The sequence below is a fragment of the Dreissena polymorpha genome, chromosome 15 (genome assembly GCF_020536995.1).
Source record: "Dreissena polymorpha isolate Duluth1 chromosome 15, UMN_Dpol_1.0, whole genome shotgun sequence".
Taxonomy (NCBI): domain Eukaryota; kingdom Metazoa; phylum Mollusca; class Bivalvia; order Myida; family Dreissenidae; genus Dreissena; species Dreissena polymorpha.
This window is the reverse complement of record NC_068369.1, coordinates 53,251,003-53,274,708: the sequence shown is the minus strand read 5'-3', so window position 1 is coordinate 53,274,708 and position 23,706 is coordinate 53,251,003. Positions and strand designations below refer to the sequence as shown.

Here is a 23,706-nt window from a genome sequence, read left to right as displayed (position 1 = left end):
AAATACAAAAAAAATATATAACTAATATAGCACTTCTAGAAGCCAGTGTTTTTGTTAATGTAGCAACTAGTTTATGTTGAATGTAATTGTTTAGTTTTATGTCGTTAGCAAATTGCTCGGGTGGAAATTCGCTCGTCACACAGACAAAATACTTAGATTTGCTTGTTAAAACTCCACCATGCCACAACTTTTAAAGGTCCTCACGTTTCCAATGGGTTGTGATTGTATGTTTCTGTACAATTGTTGATGAAGAAATCATCGGTGAATCACACTACATTGCCCGATTTTTTTTTAATAATGCAAATAATGGGGGGGGGGGGGAACACATAAAACCTACTCACCCTGAATAATTATCCGTGTAATTTCAAAACATCCGGTCTAAGTGCCACCTAGGACGAAGTATTGTTGCATTGCAAAAAAGAGGTAATGGCCATGAATTAGGTCACTGCAGATGAAAAATACCAAGGGCAAAAACATTGAAGAAAGAGTTATAAGTTCTTCCACTGTGCACTTACCTATAATGTTATATGTAGATCTATAAAGCGTGATCATAGTCTTCAATAAGAATGAATTTGAGTGCACAATAAAATGAAAGAAGGGAAACAACTCTGTACATAGTTTTTTCAAGTCCATTTAGTAGTTTTCAAGATACAATTTGCACCACAGGCACTCAGAATTAGCTGCTACCTTACCCCAGCTGCTAAGCCATCCCAAATCCTCAAAATTGTCCATTTGTTATACACAATAACACAACAAAAAAGTGAGTCAAAATTTATTATTTTTACTTACATATATAGAAGTACAAAAAAATGGGACACACTTTTTGTTTTAATATTGTGTATAGCACATGGACAATTTTGAGGGGGGGGGGGGGAAGCAGCTTATGCCGATAGCCTGTGATCTGTGCAAGAGGATGACGATAACTTTTTCAGTTATCAAAATATTTGGTATCATTTTGAAAATATATGTTACTGTAAAAATGTACAGTGTTAAAATCTACCTCCATAGATTGAATGTTGAATTTATCTTTTCATCTAAACTTCTATAATATTTATTTACATTATGCCAAATACTAGTTTTTTGGAGATGGCATTATTTCCCAAGAAAATCAGTAAACATAGCTTTTACATGGTTCTTAAAGAAAGCATATGCAAATGATATTCATCGAACAATGTGTCCAAATTTGCCATATGCGTAAGTTGGTGTCCACTAAACAATTAATTACATGTTAAATTAAGTATAAGAAAATGACAAAATAAAGTAAAAGCATTTATTTGTTTTCATTACATCACCTTAAAACACACCACAATAACTAGTCACTGTCTGTGTATATAGAATGCTTAATCCTACAGCTTTCCACATCCAAAAAACCATCATTTTCCAATGCAATTTCACTAACTGCTGTTTTAGACACAGGATCCTCTTTGAAGAAACCGTCGGTACGGTGAAGACAATGGACATCACCTGAAGTAACACTGGCTTCTAGCAACTGTGAAAGTTGCGCGTCAAAGTCAACCTCGGCACCAGCAAGTTTATTATTAAGGTCATTGTACAAACTGCCTTCTGATATCTGCTCCCCATTGTTCTCATTGGAAGCATCTTTCTTCAGATTAATATCACCTTGAAGTTGTAAATAATCAATTTCATTTTCTTTGGGGGTTTTAGTACTTTCATTAGACATTGCAAATTGGTTTAAAACATTGAAACTTTCTTGTATTATGCCAGTGTTTCGTATACTCATAGTTTCGACATTGACATTTTCTGGTATTGAACTTCTCAGTCTATTGCTCCACGGTCCTGGCAAATCTGTCTTGAAATTATTGAGATAGTCGTCATATTGGTCATCATCCTCAAAGCCAGTAAAAACTTTCAAGGAAGCCTAAAATTAAACATTGATTAAATAAAGTTGAATATGATATTGAACAGGATACTGTCTAATAAGTAACACAAAGACAACCAACGTTCAAATAACTTCATTTTAAAGATATTAAAAGGTATTTGTCAAGAACATGTTGCATGTATGTTGTCACTGTCATATTCAAAAGTAACACAACATGAATGGCATTCTTGGCAACAGGCTTAATGTGTTGCAAAACGGAATCTAGTTTCAATTCAGTTGAGAAATACATCAACAACACAAAAACATAACTTGTATTCCTCTGCTGATTGTACACAAGAAAGTTGTTTATTAACATATAAGAAGGCTATGTTAAATGAAATGCATAGTCATAAAGCAATCAAAAAGCTTTTTACCAACATCAGTTCTTACCTTTTCGTTTTTCTGCAATCCTCCAAAGAGAGCTTTTGCCAGATTGTCTTGCTCACTACTCGTTCTCTTTTGGCCAGTTAAATTCTTAAAAATATGTTATGATGTAGAAATATATATTTTCTAAAGTGTTCCGAATCAAGCTAATAATAAGAACATTTACATGTGTGTTAAACTCATAAAATACTTAAAACACAAGTTTTTGCTGTAATTCTGGAAAAGAAAAGTATAAAACTGATTAAACGAATATCTGAGTAAAATTTACCTTGGGAGTTGATTTCTTTTCTTTTGAGGCATCTAAACGACCCTGTTTTCCCCACACACGTTTTATATCTGGCTGAATCAAACTACTGTCCCTAAAATTCCATCAAATTAATGTTACTTCTTTTACATTTCATGTTATAACAAGAGATGTGTTTGTCAGAAACACAATGACCCCTATTGCGCCGCTTTGAAGTCATATCTTTGACCTTGAAGGATGACCTTGACCTTTCACCACTCAAAATGTGCAGCTCCATGAGATACACATGCATGCCAAATATCAAGTTGCTATCTTCAATATTCAAAAAGTTATGACCAAATTTTAATGAAGGTTAAAGTTTACAATGATATTTGACCTATGACCTTGCAGGATGACCTGGACCTTGACTTTTCACCACTTAAAATGTGAAGCACCGTGAGATACAAATGCATGGTAAATATCAAGTTGGTATGTTCAATATTGCAACAGTTATCAAACTTTAACCAAGGTTAAAGTTTTGGGACAGAATGACAGACAGGACAAAAACAATATACCCCCGATCTATCGATCCAGGGGCATACAAATATTTCTCAATCGAACAAGCTCTATACAGCTCACCTGAGAAATATAGTTTTTTTTTGGTTAATTATCAAATGCAGCAAATCATCCAATGAATCCATTGCTGAACTGAGGTAAGATTTCATACAGTGTCAACTTCCTCATGGTGAGCATTTTTTGATAACCTCTAGTCCTTCATCAACATTTTGCCTTTGATATCTTAAGAGGCCACATTTATTGCTGAATCTTCGTGAAACTTGGTCAGATATTGTTTTCAATTACATCTCAGCCCAGGTCAAAAATGGATCTTGTGGGATCAATAACTAGTCCAGATGAGAGAAAAAGCATGTGAATTACACTCAAGGGGCAACATTTATTGGCCAATATCCGAGAAACTTGATCACAACATTTGTCCCAATGCTATCTTGGCTGATTTCAAATCGGTTTCTGTCAATTGAAGAACATGGGTGCCTGCAGGTGGTGCAGTATTCCTGTTATTTTGTTTATAGGAAACTCTATACATCACATTGGTCATTTGTTCTTTTATATCTTGATCAAGTTTGAAAATGCATCTGGTCTGTTGAAAAACATTGCCACCAGGGGCAGGACAGTTCTCCTCTTAAGGTTATAGTTAAACCTTCTGTACACTAGAGGTGACATTTATATCCCTATCTTCATTAAACTAGCTCTGAAAATTTATCATAATGATGTATCAACTAAGTTCAAAATCTAGGTAACTAGGTGAAATTACAGAAAATGCTCGTTATCACTCTAGAGGTCAAAATTATTGCGCATTTTTTATGCAACTTAGTCAAAACATTATTACCAATAAAATTTTGATCGAATTCAAGATTAAGTCACAAGCGATCAACAAATTAAAATCAATTTTATTTTTAAAAATGTGTGAGCAAAACATTGGCCAGATTAATTGCCCAATCCTTATGAAACTTGGTTAGACCAATTTTCAAACTGATATTTCAGCTGAAATCAAAATTGGGTAATGTGGGGTCATAAACTGGTTTAGTAAGACAAATTTTAAACAAGATATGTGTTTGTCAGAAACACTATGTCCCCTTTTGCGCCGCTTTGAAGCTAAATCTTTGACCTTGAAGGATGACCTTGACCTTTCACCACTCAAAATGTGCAGCTCCATGAGATACACATGCATGCCAAATATGAAGTTGCTATCTTCAATATTGCAAAAGTTATGGCAAAATGTTAAAGTCGGAGCAAAAAACACACAAACAAACCAACAGACAGGGCAAAAAGAATATGTCCCCCACTATAGTGTTGGGGGACATAAAAAAGCTTGTAAACACTTTAGATCCATAACGAAACTTGCCTAGAATTTAGTTTTAAACTTGGTCACTGGTCTATTAAAAACCCCAACATGTTCTGAACATAAGTTGTCATAATTTCTCTACTCTTCATGAAACTTGCTTGGAATATAAACAAATGTGATGTTATTATCCCCCGCCAGAGGCGGAGGGATATTGTTTTGGCGTTGTCCGTCCGTCTGTCCGTCCATCCGGCACTTTTGTGTCCAGAGCCATATCTTGGAAGTGCTTTGGCAGATTTCATTGAAACTTGGTATGAGTATATATATGCATAAGAGGATGATGCACGCCAAATGGCATGTACACCATCTGTTAAAAACAGAGTTATGGGCCTTTGTATCTTGAAAAAATGCTTTTTACTATAGGCACTTTTGTGTCCGGAGTCATATCTTGGAAGTGCTTTGGCGGATTTCTTTGAATCTTGGTATGAGTATATATATGCATAAGAGGATGATGCACGCCAAATGGCATTGTATACTACCTGTTAAAAACAGAGTTATGGCCCTTTGTATCTTGAAAAAATGCTTTTTACTATAGGCACTTTTGTGTCCGGAGCCATATCTTGGGAGTGTTTTGGCGGATTTCGTTGAAACTTCGTATGAGTATATATATGCATAAGAGGATGATGCACGCCAAATGGCATTGTACACCATCTGTTAAAAACAGAGTTATGGCCCTTTGTATCTTGAAAAAATGCTTTTTACTATAGGCACTTTTGTGTCCGGAGCCATATCTTGGGAGTGTTTTGGCGGATTTCGTTGAAACTTGGTATGAGTATATATATGCATAAGAGGATGATGCACGCCAAATGGCATTGTATACCACCTGTTAAAAACAGAGTTATGGCCCTTTGTATCTTTAAAAAATGCTTTTTACTATAGGCACTTTTGTGTCTGGAGCCATATCTTGGAAGAGCTTTGGCGGATTTCATTGAAACTTTGTATGAGTATATATATGGATAAGAGGATGCTGCATGCCAAATGACATTGTACACCATCTGTTAATTACAGAGTTATGGCCCTTTGTATATTGAAAAAATGCTTTTTTCAGTGTCAAATATAAGCCTTAGTGTCAAGAAGCATATAGGCGGGGGATATCAATTCAACAAATTTGCTTGTTGCATCTGGACTGGATTAAAAATGATTGGGGATTGTTAAAAACATGGCTGTCAAGAATTTGTAAATTTGGGGATTTTGTTTTAAAACCATGAGAACAAAAGTCCTTTGAAAGGCGAGTGCCTAAGGGCCATTGACCCTCTTATTTTCATGATAAGGTGACCTATTTAATACCTAACCGTACACAATTTCAAAATTGGTTAAGATATTGTAAAGATAAAGATTTTGACCAAGTTTCATCAAGATTGTCCAAAAAAGAAGGCCTCTAGAGTGGTAATGACAAACACACAGGAATAAGCACAATTTGGACAGGGACTGATCACGATAGAGAAACATCTATATAAAAAAAACAACTAAATAACAAAAAGCATCACTGAAGAATCAATTGATCCAACATTTAAAAGAATGACCAAGAAAAATTTGACTCAGAAAATACAACAGGACACCCTTAATGTGTACTGTACCTCTCTGTGTCAGTCTTGGGGGATGAAGAGCTGTCCACAGTGGCCCTGTCCCCTATCATGGACTCATCCACCTCCTCTACCTCCAGCCCTGAACTAGGGGCTGCAGGGGACTGCGAAGTGAGTATAATGTGCTGACCTGCAGCACATTGATAAGGTATTGTTTATTAGCAGGTAAGTATGGTATAATTTTGGTTTGTTAGGCGTTTTATAAGTTATTTTAGCAATGATAAGACATTTTTATACGAAAATAAGTTAAATGTAGCATCAGAAATATAAACTTAAAATAAAGGGAACAATCAAACTTGAAATGTATAAGTATGCTTGTACCTACAGATTGTGCATGAATATTCATGTTTATGTGGGTAGAGTAAGTTCATAAGAGCATGAATACTGGTACCGAAGTCAGATCACTTTAAATCATTGAAACAGCATTTTAAAGTCCACTAAATAATATGCTCATGCCATAAATTACTATGTATACAGAACTGGGAACTGTTTCATCAAAAGTTTTCTTCCAGTATTACTCTATGACTTCCATAAATTAGCATTCCACTGAAATTGTGTCATCAAAGTCAGACTACGCACATTTCATACATAAAATCAATACTGCATATAGCAGTTATATATATATCTGTGTATGCAGAGATGAATGTTGTGTTTCATGAAACGGAATATATGTCCAAGTGTACGCATATACATTGATATTACATTAAAAAATTATGACCAAATTTTTTTTTTAAATATTGATGAAACTGCGCCCAGCTGAGCACAATTACATGTGTAGCAATTAACCTGGGAGTGAATGTCTAAGGTGTGACGGCCTGTATGGCTCTGCCCCTGCCTCCAGTCTGGCGCACACAAGGTCATCCAGAAAGGTCAAAGTCAAATCCATGACAACAGTATCACTTGGATCCACTTTTAACTTCAATGAACACATCTTGATAATAATATTTAATTGCTGAAAAAGAAATCAATTACTTTATCGCAACTGTTATAACAAATTAAATAAATAAAAGCACTTTTGTTAATTCTTAGCACAATATATTATCAAGGAAAAGTAGCATACAGACATTCATTGTCATGCAATATTATGAGCTGCTTAACATGTGCATATAGCATAGCTAAATTTCTCTCATATATCTGACCCATGGGACATTTGCAGTTTACATACCCCAAGAGGATAGCAGTAAGACTTAATAATTTGAACCCAAAATATTTTATTTCCTTAAAGTACATACAAATTATGGCATGTTTATTTTTTTTAATGTATGCTTTGAGGCATGTTTATTTTTTTAATGTATGCTTTATTAAAGTCAATCATTTAATTTAGTTCATTTAGTACTGGCATAAACAGTTAGGATAAGTACCTGTTTAATAACAAGAGGTAATTCATGTGACAGACATTCAGTCAATTTCGTTGCCATGGAAACCTGCTCCACTATCCCCATGGCCACCAGTTTGTGTATACAGGTAATTACAGCACTCTGGATGGAGAAGGGCATGTTTTCTTGCAGGAGGAGATTTGTGAACAACATTAGAACTTTGTCATCCTCCATGTTTTTTAGAAATGAGCACAGTGAACCAACAATCTGCAGAAAAAGAAAAAAAACTTTTTTCTGAATAAACATTCTTATTATTGACACATATTTTAATGCTGTACAAGAACATTTCAAATGTCTGATGGATCTGGGCACAGCTTTACTAAGCTACTCAGGCAAAGTCAAACTTGTAGGTCCATCACTTTATTGATATCTAATAAAATCAGGTAAGTATTGTAAAATAGAAATACTGCAAACATTAAAACTAAATATTATTCACTTGGATTTAAGTTAGCTTTCCTTTCCTGGTTTTGGTAGAACATATATCTTGGTATTTTTCATAAAAAAGGGTAAACAATTTGTAACAATGAGTACCTAGAATTTATGATAACATAATATACTTATAATGTCATGCAAATATTCACAACATTTGCCTCTTTATTTTCCAATGCATATATAAAACTACATCCCATATTTACCCATAATGCAATCTGCAGCAAAGGTATGGCTGTCTTGTCGGACACGAGGGCTGATATACATTTCTGAAGCAGGTACTGCTGACACTGGGGATCACAGTCTTTAGACAAGAATCCTACATGAAATCAAGCATTGTAAGTTTCAGATATATACCTTGGATAGTTTTTTAGAAATGGATTCTTGACAAAAATAACGTTACCTGGTAAAAGACAAGAAACCGTCGGAGACGGGTGATGCTCCTCAAAGATTTTTTTTGGTCACAACATTGCACTATATATTCAGATAAAGGAAAAGTCTTGAGGGCACAGTAGTTGGGGGGACAAGAATTTTTTTATATAAAATTTCAAAGGGCCATAACTCTGTGAAAAATCATCCGACCAGAACCCGCTGATAATATGCACATCTCCTCTTGGTAGTGAAGCTTCCCATAAAGTTTCATTGAATTCTGGTCATTAGTTGCTGAGAAATAGCCCGGACAAGAATTGCATTATATGTACAGTTCATGGAAAATTTCAAAGGGCCATAACTCTGTGACAAATCATCCGACCAGAACCCGCTGATAATGTACACATCCCCTCTTGGTAGTGAAGCTTCCCATAAAGTTTCATTGAATTCCGGTCATTAGTTGCTGAGAAATAGCCCGGACAAGAATTGCACTATATGTACAGTTATTGGAAAATTTCAAAGGGCCATAACTCTGTGAAAAATCATCCGACCAAAACCCGCTGATAATGTGCACATCTCCTCTTGGAAGTGAAGCTTCCCATAAAGTTTCATTGAATTCCGGTCATTAGCTGCTGAGAAATAGCCTAGAATTTTTTTGGCACGGACGGACACACAGACGGAAGGACGGACAGACGAGGCGGCGACTATATGCTCCCCCCAAACATTTTTGGGGGAGCATAAAAACAATTAATGCAGATTATTATGCAGGTGAGACATTGAAGACAATTGATCAAGTATTTGTTACAAAATATTCAGCGAACAAGTTACTTTATAAAATTAAACATTTTTCTCATCATACATTGATAAAACAACCTGCTTTAAAAGTATCCTTAAAATATCCACACATATTTGTTTACATGAATGAGCTATAAAATCACCAGAAATTCAGATGTTGAGAAAGCTTCAAGATTGGAATGGTATTAAGTAGCACAAATTATGAGAAACAAGACTATTGCCAAGCAATATATGTCCCCTATCGGCTCCACCATTGTCAGAAATAATTTTTTGTTGTTGCGATAGCAACCAGAATTTTTGACGTAGGAACAAAATGAAATGATGTGCATAATGTCCTTATTGCCATTTATCCATGTTTCAAGTTTCATGAAAAAATATTAAGAACTTTTAAAGTTATCGCAAAATCCAGAAAAGTGTGACAGACAGACTGACAGACGCACAGAGCGCAAACCATAAGTCCCCTCCAGTGAAACCGGTAGGGAACAAAAAAAACTACGAAAGGTAAAACTAAATACGGTTTCTTAACTATCAACATATTTCTTCTTAAAATTGTGTCTATTAAACAAAAGAAGACATTACTATCTCCAATGAGCTGCTTGATGTCTTTCAACATAGTTCTGTCCAAATCCCCTGAGCTACACCACAATGTGTTAAATAGACTGTTGATCTGCCATTGAGGCTCCACAGGAAACCTGTCAACAGAGGAAACCAGTAAACAGAAGTCAAACATTCACCAGTCTGTAGGTTAAACATTCACCTGCTAAAAGGTCAGACATTCACTTGTTGATAGGTTAAACATTCACCTGCCAGTAGGTTAAACATTCACCTGCTAAAAGGTCAGACATTCACCTGTTGATAGGTTAAACATTCACCTGCCAGTAGTTTATACATTCACCTCCTTAAAGGTCAGACATTCACCTGTCCATAGATTAAACATTCACCTGCGACTAAGTCAAACATTGACCTGCATGTAGGTTAAACATTCACCTGCCAGTAGGTCAAACATTCACCTGCCAGTAAGCTAAACATTCACCTGCTAAAAGGTCAGACATCCTGTCGATAGGTTAAACATTGACCTGCCAGTAGGTTAAACATCACCTGCTAAAAGGTCAGACATTTACCTGTCAATAGGTTAAACATTCACCTGCCACTAGGTCAAACATTGACCTGCCAGTAGGTCAAACATTCACCTGCCAGTAGGTCAAACATTCACCTGCCAGTAGGTCAAACATTCACCTGCCAGTAGGTCAAACATTCACCTGCCAGTAGAATAGCAACAGCCATGGAACAACAATGCTGCAACAGTGACACATACTTGGACAACAGGCAATTTATTTCTCAATTTAAAAGTTTTTCCAAGCGTTTATTCAAAATGCAGTGGAAGATTAAGAACAGAAAACTAACCACTTCGTGCTCAAACGGGTACCCCAAAAAAACATGAATCCACGGGTCAAAATAATACCCGTGGATCCGGGTCAAAGTTTTTGCGAACCATACCAGTTCGGGTTGCCAGCTACGAAGTACAAGATTACATGTTGAAGGTGTTGTCAAATCATCTCCTTTAAACAAGTGAAGTAAAATCACATCATTTTAAGTAGTGTTGTTATTACAAACAGTCATAAATATATAGAAGTGACGCACCAAAAGCATTAACTTCGAGTTTCATTTGCTATTCACATCCCAAAACGGCCACGTTAAAAAAACGAAACCTGTATAATACAATATAATTTTATTGACTTCAAAGTAAAAAAGGCAGTTAGAGCTTACCATGAAAGTTATTTTGGCTTCTTCCCACAAAATAAGAGAAGCTTAATGTTTGCTTGACAGGTTGTTTTTCTTATACATGCACTGTTAATCGCTTTTCCACGTAATACTAACATTTGCTGATTAGGTTCAACAACTAATAAATAGTTATGTGCAGTTTGGTATTTCATTCATAATTAAATAAATCAAACCAATAAAAAGTATAATATTCTAAACAATATACTTGACAAACAGTTAAATATTTAAGAAGCTAAAACATGCTTTGAAAATTAATGTAGTTTTATTTTAATTAACTTATGTATTATCTGACCCGACCCGACCTGAATTTTCTTGGGTATTTAAATATTGACCCGCCGACCGACCCGAAGACTTTTTTTTACCCATGTGAGCCCTACAACCAATATATACATTTATTTTCACAGGAAACGGCTACATTAATGACACTACTTTTTCAACATGAATGAATCTACTTAATTATAAAGTCTTTACAGACTACTAAATTCAGAAACTGCATAAAGACAGTAACCAGTAATAGAAGTGGACATCTATAAAAACAATGCACTCAAAAGTAACAAAAGTTTTTTTTTTAATTGTTCAAAACATTGTGAAAAAGTGTTTCATACTTATAGTTGATAATGATACTGTAACTTTCAAAAAAACTTATCCTAGCAAATGAAAAGCTGTAAGGGTTAAAACTCTGATAATGTAACCTAAAGATGAAATTGTAATACCTTGAAACTAGGCTTACAACCATTGTAGCAAGTTCAGCTTTCCAGAATCTGTCCGAGCTGATCTTGAGTTGCTGCAGCAGTTTGGAGCACACCACCTTCACGTTTGCTTCACATGCTATACCATACAGCACACCATGCATCTGTGGAAAAGATACACTGCAGAACTTTACAAATAAATTTATCATATATATAATAGATATGAGCCCCACTCTATGCACTTCATGTCTCTGCATTTAGGGTTGCCTTTGATTATACTGTTCAGTCTGCAAAGCTAATGTGACATGATACTTTATGCTTTTAATATTTTTTTTAATTAGCCTTTTCATAATAGAAATCCAGTCTAACTTTTCATAATAGAAATCCAGTCTATCTTTTCATAATACAAATCCAGTCTAACTTTTCATAATACAAATCCAGTCTAACTTTTCATAATACAAATCCAGTCTAACTTTTCATAATACAAATCCAGTCTAACTTTTCATAATACAAATCCAGTCTAACTTTTCATAATACAAATCCAGTCTAAGCGGACTATGTTGTACCTGATTAACCTGTGCTTACTAAACAGACTAATCTGGGGCCACACTTGACCAATATATATAAGCCCAGTTTTCCGAGTGATAAACAAATATTTAATCTCACAGCTAACACTGCCATCTGGACCTGTAACACTTAACAGAAGAACCACATTTTCACACACATGAAAGAATATGTGTGTGTTTTTAGCAAAGCAATCATTTTAAAGCAGATACACAGTTGTTTAGAAACATTTTACTTGAAAATGTAGATTATTTACTATGAGTATTGTTTACTACAGGCCATCAACTTAAACAATAAGGACATCAAAAGTGCTTTGAGGCTACAGGACTAAAAACTAATAAATACTGTTAAGATATTAGTCTGGCGTTGGAAAATGGGTATTGCGCAATATGTGTGCAGCTTAACTCTAGACCAGCCTGCGATTTCATGTAGTAAGGATTGGAGCTGTCATGTCTGCTATAAAGTCACATACTGTTTAATGGTCTCATAAGCAGCCATTATGACTCCTTTTGGATGCAGTGGCATATCTGGGGCTTCAATGTTTGGATATGGTCTAAGGCCTATTTGGGATTGATCCATAATAAAACATTAAAAATAAACTTTTTAAATACTAGTATATCATATTTTTGCAAATATTCAAAAGCAAATGAAAATAATAAAATATCTTATACTAAGGTGATGGAATACATGAATTTACAAATTATTACAAAATTGTCTTCAGACTGGTTGAGCTTTCCACCCTGTAAATGATCAAAGTACTTTCCGTATAAGATACGGTTATTTTCATTAGTAAAAAGATACATTTCTTTTCAACAAATAAAAACTCTGGCCAGTAAATTAACAATTGAGTCAAGTCATTAAATACAGTTATGCATAACCCTTAACCTTTTAATGGATGACAAGTCATTAAATAAAGTTATGCACAACCCTCTACCTTTTTATGGATGACAAGTCATTAAATACAGTTATGCACAACCCTCTACCTTTTTATGGATGACAGTGTCCTTATGCTCCAGTGACTGCACTATCATGTCCTGATACTCCACGGCATAGGCAGGGTTAAGAGCCACTAAAGACACCAGCATCTTCACTCCTTCACAAACATTCGGGAACGTTAGAACATAGCAGTTTTCAATATCATTGTATGATATGAACCATGCCATGCGAATATGGGTCTTATGTCAAATGCCACTAGTGTAGCTCCACACCAGCTTGCACATTTGCATAATCTGGCTTGGAGCTACCCTGTCCTATTTGAAGAATTACATCATGCAAGGTTTTGTGGCCGCATTAGCGGTAAATTAAGCTCCTGACCAGACTGTTCGAAAGCTTTACCCTTTACCACTTAGAAACGTCTCTTCACACACTTGTAGTCCCTTAGAAAGTTTAATTTAATTAAAGACTTAAAGACTTTTCTTACTAGATTTAAGTTTTAAAGGCTTCATTTCCAACCCTTAGATATTGATGAGCATCAAACAGAATAAAACCTGAACAGACTGCAAGTAAGGCTGTTCTGGTTTTATGCTGTTTGCACATAGTCATTTTCACTTTGCTTCTAAGTGGGAAAGGGTTAAGCTGGTATGCAGCTACACTGGCTGCAAATGGCATAGGACCCATTTTTTGGCATGAACTAGCTCATGTGTCTTCAAGCCATGCAAAGCAAAATTAAATTTATCTCACAATTCTGTTCACATACATGTACATGTGCTTGTTAATAAGTTTTTAACTGTATAGACAGTATCATCATTCAAAATACTTAATGTATGGTCTGTCTGGTACTGGAGGTGTTGAATTTACATGTACACTTCTGATTGAAAATAGAAATTCGTAAACACTTCAACCTTTTTTTATCTACTCCGGAAGACATTGCATGCAGGTAAATGCTATATTACATAATTGGATTATTTACTACATTTATCCCATCTCTATGTAATCAAACATAAAATGAATTAATGTTAAATAAAAACTTACAAAAGATTCATTATCACATTTGTGTAATGTAAATGTTCTCATATTTAACATTTTTTAAACAGATATAAAGCAAAACTAAGGTGGAATATATACAAATGTACTACATATATCAGCAATTTGTATTCTCCACCTTTTGGTGATTTGCTGCTTTTACTTCTATAGTTAAACATTTGAATGGATCTGCAAATCAATGAAGAGTTTTGTTGAAGTCAGTAACAGTGGAGAGAAAGTTACAGTATTACATACCAATGTACTGAAGATTGGGGTTGTACATACCAATGTACTGAAGATTGGGGTAGTACATACCAATGTATTGAAGGTTGGGGTTGTACATACCAATGTACTGAAGGTTGGGGTAGTACATACCAATGAACTGAAAGGTTGGGGTTGTACATACAATGTACTGAAGGTTAAAGTAGTACATACCAATGTACTGAATGTTGGGATTGTACATACCAATGTACTGAAGGTTGGGGTTATACAAACTAATTTAATGAAGGTTGGGGTAGTATAAACCAATGTACTGAAGGTTGGAGTTGTACATACCAATGTACTGAAGGTTGGGGTGGTACATACCAATGTACTGAAGGTTTGGGTAGTATATACTAATGTACTGAAGGTTGAGGTTTTACATACCAATGTACGGAAGGTTGGGATTGTACATACCAATGTACTGAAGGTTGGGTTAGTACATACCAATGTACTGAAGGTTGGGGTAGAACATATCAATGCACTGAAGGTTGGGGAAGTACATACCAAATGTACTGAAGGTTTGGGTAGTATATACCAATGTACTGAAGGTTGGGTTGGTACATACCAATGTACTGAAGGTTTGGGTAGTATATACCAATGTACTGAAGGTTGAGGTTTTACATACCAATGTACGGAAGGTTGGGATTGTACATACCAATGTACTGAAGGTTGGGGTAGTACATACCAATGTACTGAAGGTTGCACATTATACTGAATGTTGGGGTTGTACAAACCATTGTACTGAAGGTTGTGTTTGTACATACCAATGTACTGAAGGTTGGGGTTGTACATACCAATGTACTGAAGGTTGGGGTAGTACATACCAATGAACTGAAAGGTTGGGGTTGTACATACCAATGTACTGAAGGTATAAGTAGTACATACCAATGTACTGAATGTTGGGATTGTACATACCAATGTACTGAAGGTTGGGGTTGTACAAACTAATTTAATGAAGGTTGGGGTAGTATAAACCAATGTACTGAAGGTTGGATTTGTACATACCAATGTACTGAAGGTTGGGGTGGTACATACCAATGTACTGAAGGTTTGGGTAGTATATACCAATGTACTGAAGGTTGAGGTTTTACATATCAATGTACGGAAGGTTGGGATTGTACATACCAATGTACTGAAGGTTGGGGTAGTACATACCAATGTACTGAAGGTTGGGGTAGAACATATCAATGCACTGAAGGTTGGGGAAGTACATACCAAATGTACTGAAGGTTTGGGTAATATATACCAATGTACTGAAGGTTGGGTTGGTACATACCAATGTACTGAAGGTTTGGGTAGTATATACCAATGTACTGAAGGTTGAGGTTTTACATACCAATGTACGGAAGGTTGGGATTGTACATACCAATGTACTGAAGGTTGGGGTAGTACATACCAATGTACTGAAGGTTGGGGTAGAACATATCAATGCACTGAAGGTTGGAGAAGTGCATACCAATGTACTGAAGGTTGCACATTATACTGAATGTTTGAGTTGTACATACCATTGTACTGAAGGTTGTGGTTGTACATACCAATGTACTGAAGGTTGGGGTAGTACATACCAATGTGCTGAAGGTTGGGGAAGAACATACCAATGAACTGAATGTTGGGGTTGAACATACCAATTAAATTAAGGTTGGGGTAGCATATACCAATGTGATGAAGGTTGGAGTTGCACAAACAAATGACTGACTGAAGGTTGAGGTGGTACATACCAATGTACTGAAGGTTTGGGTAGTATATACCGATGTACTGAAGCTGGGGAAGTACATACCAATGTACTGAAGGTTGGGGTTGTACATGCCAATGTACTGAACGTTGGGATAGTACATACCAATCTACTGAAGGTTGGGTTTGTGCATACCAATGTTATGAAGGTTCGGGTTGTACATACCAATGTACTGAAGGTTGGGGTTGTACATACCAATGTACTGAAGGTTGGGGTAGTACATACCAATGTACTGAACATTGGGTTTGTATAACCAATGTACTAAAGGTTGGGGTAGTATATACCAATGTACTGAATGTTGGGGTTGTACATACCAATGTACTGAAGGTTGGGGTTGTACATACCAATGTACTGAAGGTTGGGTTGTACATACTAATGTAATGAAGGCTCGGGTTGTACATACCAATGTACTGAAGGTTGGTGTTGTATATACCAACGTACTGAAGGTTGGGGTTGTACATACCAATGTACTGAAGGTTGGGGTTGTACATACCAATGTACTGAAGGTTGGGTTTGTACATACCAATGTAATGAAGGCTCGGGTTGTACATACCAATGTACTGAAGGTTGGTGTTGTATATACCAATGTACTGAAGGTTGGGGTTGTACATACCAATGTACTGTAGGTTGGAGTTGTGCATACCAATGTACTGAAGGTTGGGGGTGGTACATAACAATGTACTGAAGGTTGGAGTTGTACATGCCAATGTAATGAAGGTTGGGGTAGTATATACCAATGTACTGAAGGTTGGGGTTTTACATACCAATGTACTGAAGGTTGGGGTTGTACATACCAATGTACTGAAGGTTGGGGTTGCTGGAGTTGACGAACCTCTTCACATGCTGGGCTGACTCATCCAGCAGATCTTTCTCAGGAGCCATCTTCACTATGCACTGTATACACTCATAGAGTATAGCTAAAAGTGGAGATTTATGTAACTTATAACTATGCACTGAACACACTCATAGAGCATAGCTGAAAGTATAGATATATTTTAATTATCACTATGCCCTGTTTTCACTTGTATAGTACATGTATTGCTAAAAGCGGAGATGGGTTTTTTTGTTACTGACAAATTTAACAGTTTCTACAAGTTCACATACAATATAAATGATTTTTAAAGAGGGAACGTTTTTAACAATAATATAGAGGATAGATGACACTGAATACAATTTTATCTACAAATTCACTATAAACACACATGGTCTTTAATTTTCTAATGGTAATTACTTACCAAATGCCATTTTTTCTTTAATACTGTTTCTTTGTAGAATTACTCTGATAATACTGGATACCTTTGTTTTCAATCTGAAATTATGACATAATACACTGATAGATGGAAAACAATATGTTCTGTACTGAGTATTGACAGATTCATAACAGCCTTTATTTAGTGGAAAGCTCGTGCTTAATGAAACACTTTAAAGTCAGTTTCCTTCACTAAACTGAAACTAATACAAAACTTACGTGTCATTCGAGACTGACCATAACAAGATTCCCACAAAGGGGACTTTGCATCAAACAAAGCATCTCGTAATATTATAACCAACTGTTGGAGGCCTCAATAAGGCGATTGTGTTGACTATTTCTTATGTGTAGGTGCTTATGTCCAAACATGTGTCTTGGTACCACAGGTGTCTGTCACATCTGATCATTAAACATAATATATAAATTCACCACTATAATGATATTGATAATAAAAAAGAATTCATGAGCTATAATAATAACTTATGACACTAACAATAAACACTATTCTTCATATGTCCACCTACACCTCACTATGGGGCACTAATGCTGAGAGACACTTGATTATCTGTATCTGTAACCATGGGAACGGAATGGTCTGATAGTTGAAAATGTCCGACAGCTTCCTGGCAACAATCTGCTGTAACACAGACACAAGCGGGTCCCCCAGGTGGATACAGCCTGCAGCATTTCTCTACAGTCACATACAGGAAATTTACACAGTAAGAACATAAAAACATAAAACATAGTATTTTATTGATCCCCTCCCCCACCCCATTTTGCACTTTTCTGTCTTTATGTCAAAAGAAAACAAAAGAAAACGGTTGTAAACTACACTAAACATTAAATGATATCATGTAATTTGTAAATAAACAATTTTGAATACACCAAAACTATACCCTTAATGTTATTATGGCTTAAATAACACAAAGCATTTGTCACTGACTACCTGTATACTGTATGCCACAAGCTGCACTGCGACGGCCATGACACCAGGGTCTTTGTCCAGTAGGGCTCTCTCCAGGCTTTCCTTGCAGTGAGCCAACAGATCAGGGGCCAGGAACTGAAACTGGTGTAGGCACAGAACAGCCTTCTGACGTACCAGCTCCCTGTAGTGAGAACCACAAAAAAAACGAAATACATTTTTTTAAACAAAAAGATATCAAGCATAAAGCAAAATTTAAGTTCCGTATAGCGAAGCTTTTTTCCTCTAATTTGGAAATGCTATAAAGGAAAGTGTGGAATATAGTGTCAAGAAATTATGTACTTTTGGGAAAAAATGACCTTTTTGTATTCCATGCTATATGTTCCCTTGTGCATTTGTCAATATAATTGTCATAGATCAGTCTATATTAAAGATGGAAAGTTTGCTGTCATACGATAGCTGATATGATAAAATTTAATGTGTATTCAGCTTGCAACCTTATTTTTAACAATGCATCCAACTTCTTTTTAAATGTCTATGAATCAAAGAACACCTAGAACCTTCAAGTTGCATCAATTGTAATTAACAATAAAACTTGATCTACTTAACAAAACGAAAATTTTCAGCTTTTTCAAATTATTAAAAAGATGATGGATGAAAAATGGGAGACAAAAAAGCGGTGTACATTTATATGTCCATGATTTTACATGTACAAGTTAGTTAGTTTTTTTTTACTTCAGTACAAAAATGTATGCCTAAATGTATGAATATCTAGGCAAATCAGAGACAGCACTTTCCACTTATACAGAATTTTTCATTTTAAGAAAGTCTTTCCTTACAAATATTCAGTGTAGGCGGAATGTTTTGTCCCTGATTAGCCTATGCAAACTGCACAGGCTAATCTGGTATGACACTTAATGCACAGGCTAATCTGGGATGACACTTTATACTCAAAAGGCTATTCTGGGAAGACACTTTTCGCTCATGCATTAAACCCAGTTTTCCCAAAGCGAGGCTAATTTTTCTATTCCAAACCATGAGATACCTCTGATGCTGAAGTTTGGCCACTATCATTGGTAGAAGGCTGGGGATCAGCTCAGCAGGTACCAGCTGGGCGGCTGCTGTCATGGCAGCCAGGTTGTCAAGGATGTTGCTGCTCTTCAAATCCTGCAAATATCAACAACAGGTGGTCAGACATTGTATTGCATTTCACATACTGATTGTCTTTGATCTTTACATACATACATTGTAACATTATGCTGTAGATCTAATCTCTTAAGTGGTTATTTGTATTGTTTTTCCTGAAATATTGCATGTATTATACAATAACATTAATCTCATTTTATTTTAACAAGAAAAAAGTACATCAAGTCCAGTGTAAATAATAGTGTAATGCAGTACATGTTTTATTATTCAACTTGTTTAATGGATGAGAACTCTGTGTAAATGTATCTATCAAGGACCTCCACACCTTCTGTATTGTATTGATCAGCAGTAGGATAAGGTCATGATTTCTGTGCAGTAGCAGACAACACGCCAGGTATCCTGCAATAATTAGTTCCTCATCTTGATTACACAAAATTCTGCCCAAAAAGGATTTTCTCTTAGAAAGGACTTTTTTAAAACATAAAATTACATAAAAGCGTAAAGTGTTGTGCTTGATCAACCTGCGCTGACTGCGTAGGCTAATATAGGACGATACTTTACGCACATGCTTTAAGCCCAGTTTTCCCAGGACCAGCTCATATTCAAGCCTCCAGTTCATGAGGCTTTATTTAATGTGTATAATTAGCATCTTAAATAAAGACAGCATGTTTGTGTATTGAGATTTTTTACATGTGCCATAAAATATATTTTTCTACATAAAAGTAAAATATAACAGTTAGTGTTTAAATTCAAATTTAAACTTACCACTTATTATAAAGAAATCGATGATTAGCATTTAATAATAATATTTCAATTACATGTTTATAAAAAGAGATTTGTTAATATAAAATAAACAATCAAGTCACTAGTATACATTTGTTTGATTCCAGAAAGTGTAATGGTTGTTTTCCACTACAAATTAGTTATAAAGGTTATTTACAGCACAAACCTATCCTTTTATCATAATTTGTGCCCAGCTGTGCCAGTTTGACCGCATGAATACAGGCAAACTCCACCTCATATCCCATCATGCAGATGTACGCCACACGACACAGATAATCCCTCATCTGTACCTAAATAACATTAAGCAGGCATTAACTCCTCAATGTCACAAAACAAATAAGGGGCATCCCTATCTGCTTCCTTAGGCATTGAAGTAATAAAGACATTCAAATATGGCTCATTAAATTAAGTAAAAAATTCATCAAACCAATTGTGTTTGGTCTATGCATGCCATCTGTACCTTAACAAACTCAGAGGGAAAGGCATAAACATGGTTTACCATCGACTGATTTGGAGCTGCTATGTTAGCTGCCAGATTCTTAAGCTCTGTGGCAACGACGTGAGCTTCATCCTGAAAACATACCAACTTTTTACATATTTTACAATTGTTAAGCACAAGAGGTTACATTAGTAACATACCGTAAAACAAGTGTCAGATTGACTTCAGAAGTTGTTTAAATGGGCCTTTTCACAGATTTTGGCATGTTTTGAAGTTTGTCATTAAATTCTTTCTATTGATAAATGTAAACATTTGCTCTAAAAAGCTACAGTAAATAATCAAGAATAAAAATTTAAAAAAAAAAAAAAAAAAGTAAGCCTGAACAGGGCTCGAACCACTGACCCCTGGAGTCCTGAAGTAAAAAGTCTCCTACTTAGACCCCTCGACCATCCTTCTGCATACAATGAAAGATGTATTCTATGCTATATGAAAGCAATCCTCGTTGTTACACAAAATATATCGACAACAACAGAACTCTCCAAATTATTCAATCGTTTCGCGTTGCAACGCTTTATAATTTTCAGGTTTTTAAATCGTCAAAAGATACATATAATTGCTCTATTAGATCATGGTTAATGTTCAGTATTTCTGTTTTCTCACAAATATCATAACTTAATCGTGAATTTGCAAAACTGAAACTTTTTTTAATTTTATCAATTTACCAAAACTTGAAAAGGCCCCTTTAATCAGGTTTAACTGTTTAATCTCAATGCTCAGTTTGGGCCCATTTCTTAGTGTTTTAAGCTGTAGCGTGTATATCACACAGTCATGAATAAAGGCAATAATCAAGAACTTCTGATAGAGCAGTAAATAGATCAATGTAGCAAGAAGAACTGATCCCAAACACTCTGACACTGGGGTGGTTGCAAACAGTTTCCAGAAAGATAATGTGTTAGGTTACTGGAGGTTTCGGCGAAACACCGGTTCGGCGAATTGATTATAAATAGTAGGTGTTAAACCGGTTCGGCGAAATGATTTATGGTTGATCACGCCTTTACATAACTACTTAATAGGTGTGAATAGATCGATGTACAGCATTGCTATCACATTCAAATTGTCGGCGAAGAGTTAGCAAACACCATTGTGTTGCCCATCAGCAGATCAATTACTATTGTAGTTGATTGCTCAAATCAGCGCACGAGGAGCAATTAAACAGTATGCATGAGTATTTAATCGTTTGAATAAAACAAAGGAAAAACAGTGTGCAGTGTAATATTTTATTGAAATACCTTTTAACGATTGTTCAACATGTTCATATTCACAAATTTACTTGCAAGTGATTATACATAAAAAATAGTCATAATTACCTTATTTACTTATGCAATTCACCATGTACTAAGACAATCAATTTGCAAATGATACAACACAGACAATTCAATATACATGAGAGCATAGCTTTTAACAATCTTCGTCGTGGATGGCATCAGTTGTTCTGATATTAGATTTTTTATATGCCCCTGGATCTGCGGGATGTGTATGTTCATTTAGACTGGCTGTAAACATGTCGCCAAACTGTTTTACACTAGCGAAGCGTGTTACTTGTTTATTTCTCACACTACATGTCCAGTACGTTCTTCCACTGTGTGTCTTCCTTGCGTTGTATGTGTTGCCGTCACTGCTCACGAGTAGTCGACCACCACGCTTACTGCCACTTTCCACTACTTCGTACGTTGTTGGTACCGCGTTGGGAATGATATCATCAAGTGGTCGATCGGGTAGTGATTCATCAAGCGACCATGTCGACCATTTATAGAAGTCAGCATAATATGACATTCATCACTAGATACCAAACTGTGAGCTGTTTTCAGGTGATGAAATTTGACAGCCTCACTTGAGCCAAGCGTTCTTTATAATAAGTGTGAAACAATATCGCTAATTAAAATATACAATTTGGATGTGATAGCAATGCCGTACATCGATCTATTCACACCTATTAAGTAGTTATGTAAAGGCGTGATCAACTATAAATCATTTCGCCGAACCGGTTTAACACCTACTATTTATAATCAATTCGCCGAACTGGTGTTTCGCCGAAACCTCCATAATTCATGTGTTATCCTTGAATAAACTGGTCTTTTTTAATCCCTGATTAAAACAATATTGAAAGTACAATGACACAAACAGATCTAGTGACGAAAATGAAGTAACGCTAATAATTTGTGTAGTACGCACACTTTTAGAATTCGCCCTGCTAACTTTCCCTATAAAGGTCGTAAATCCTGCACTAGCAGCATCACCACTTGTGTCACTGCCCCCAGTGGCTATAGTGGTTGTCGTCTTGCCAAATAGATTACCAAACATACTGATCTACAATGTCTGTAATTGAAGAGCTAGGTTAGCTGTAATGCATGGTTACTTTGAACCCTAAATCGTTCAGTCATATCTATCTCAGTATCTGTCACTTTTTGGAATTGTTTACCATCTCGAATTTAAGATTTGTCGTTATTATCGCAATTAAAGAATGGGCTACATTCTACTACAGCACTGTGGATCAGCAGACGATTTATTGAATAAATCAAGATTCAGGAGATAGTCGATGTAACACGATTGTCTACTACAGTTGTGATTTTGGTTTATTTTTATGTTAACAATTGATCACAGGTTTTTTTAAGTTCGCGATTTTAATCGATAAATGTACACATCAGAACAAAAGAGCTCCAGTATAACAAGAATAAAAAACAAAGTTTACCGCCACATTGGCTTTAAAAGCTAATATTTGCTGAACCACTCAGCAATCCGGACTCTTTGTGGCGTAGGCCTATTGCATTTTACACTTCGTTTATGCATTTCATGTTTTGTCACAAATACAAGGAAATCAACAGAAACAATCCAAATTATTCAACTGCCTGTTTATAACTCTTTAAATGTTTACATATTTTTTAAGATGATTATTCATAAACGAAAATGTAATCCTATATCATAACTGTTTTCGCTCCCTGGTGTAGGCCCAACATGTTGTTTTTTTAATATGTGACATAATGAAAATTGTAATTCCAACTTTCCGTATTCACGTCGCTTTAAGTTCATATACATATAAATCTACTGGTATTTTGTCAATACCTGATGTCTTTTTCTTCCACCAAATAACTGTCTTTCGTTCATATGATATAATCGTTCACTGGTGAATTTTACATGCTAGTTTTGATTCCTCGATATGTAAA

The 23,706-nt window shown here is 35.6% G+C and overlaps 1 protein-coding gene across 1 annotated transcript; it reads right to left on the bottom strand.

Annotated features, from left to right (window-relative positions):
- Nucleotides 1-1,256: 1,256 nt before the first annotated feature.
- Nucleotides 1,257-22,975, bottom strand: LOC127860538 (AP-4 complex subunit epsilon-1-like). Its single transcript, XM_052398646.1, has 19 exons — nucleotides 22,718-22,975; nucleotides 20,546-20,617; nucleotides 20,213-20,336; nucleotides 19,589-19,662; nucleotides 19,163-19,284; nucleotides 18,142-18,301; nucleotides 17,720-17,886; nucleotides 17,182-17,255; nucleotides 16,741-16,863; nucleotides 12,975-13,084; nucleotides 11,452-11,591; nucleotides 9,536-9,648; nucleotides 7,999-8,111; nucleotides 7,349-7,570; nucleotides 6,774-6,939; nucleotides 5,982-6,117; nucleotides 2,532-2,622; nucleotides 2,270-2,353; nucleotides 1,257-1,879 (listed from the first exon to the last, which is right to left on the bottom strand). Exons 1-19 carry the CDS (start codon nucleotides 22,844-22,846, stop codon nucleotides 1,313-1,315), a joined length of 2,787 nt encoding a protein of 928 aa, XP_052254606.1. The 5' UTR covers nucleotides 22,847-22,975; the 3' UTR covers nucleotides 1,257-1,312.
- Nucleotides 22,976-23,706: the final 731 nt, after the last annotated feature.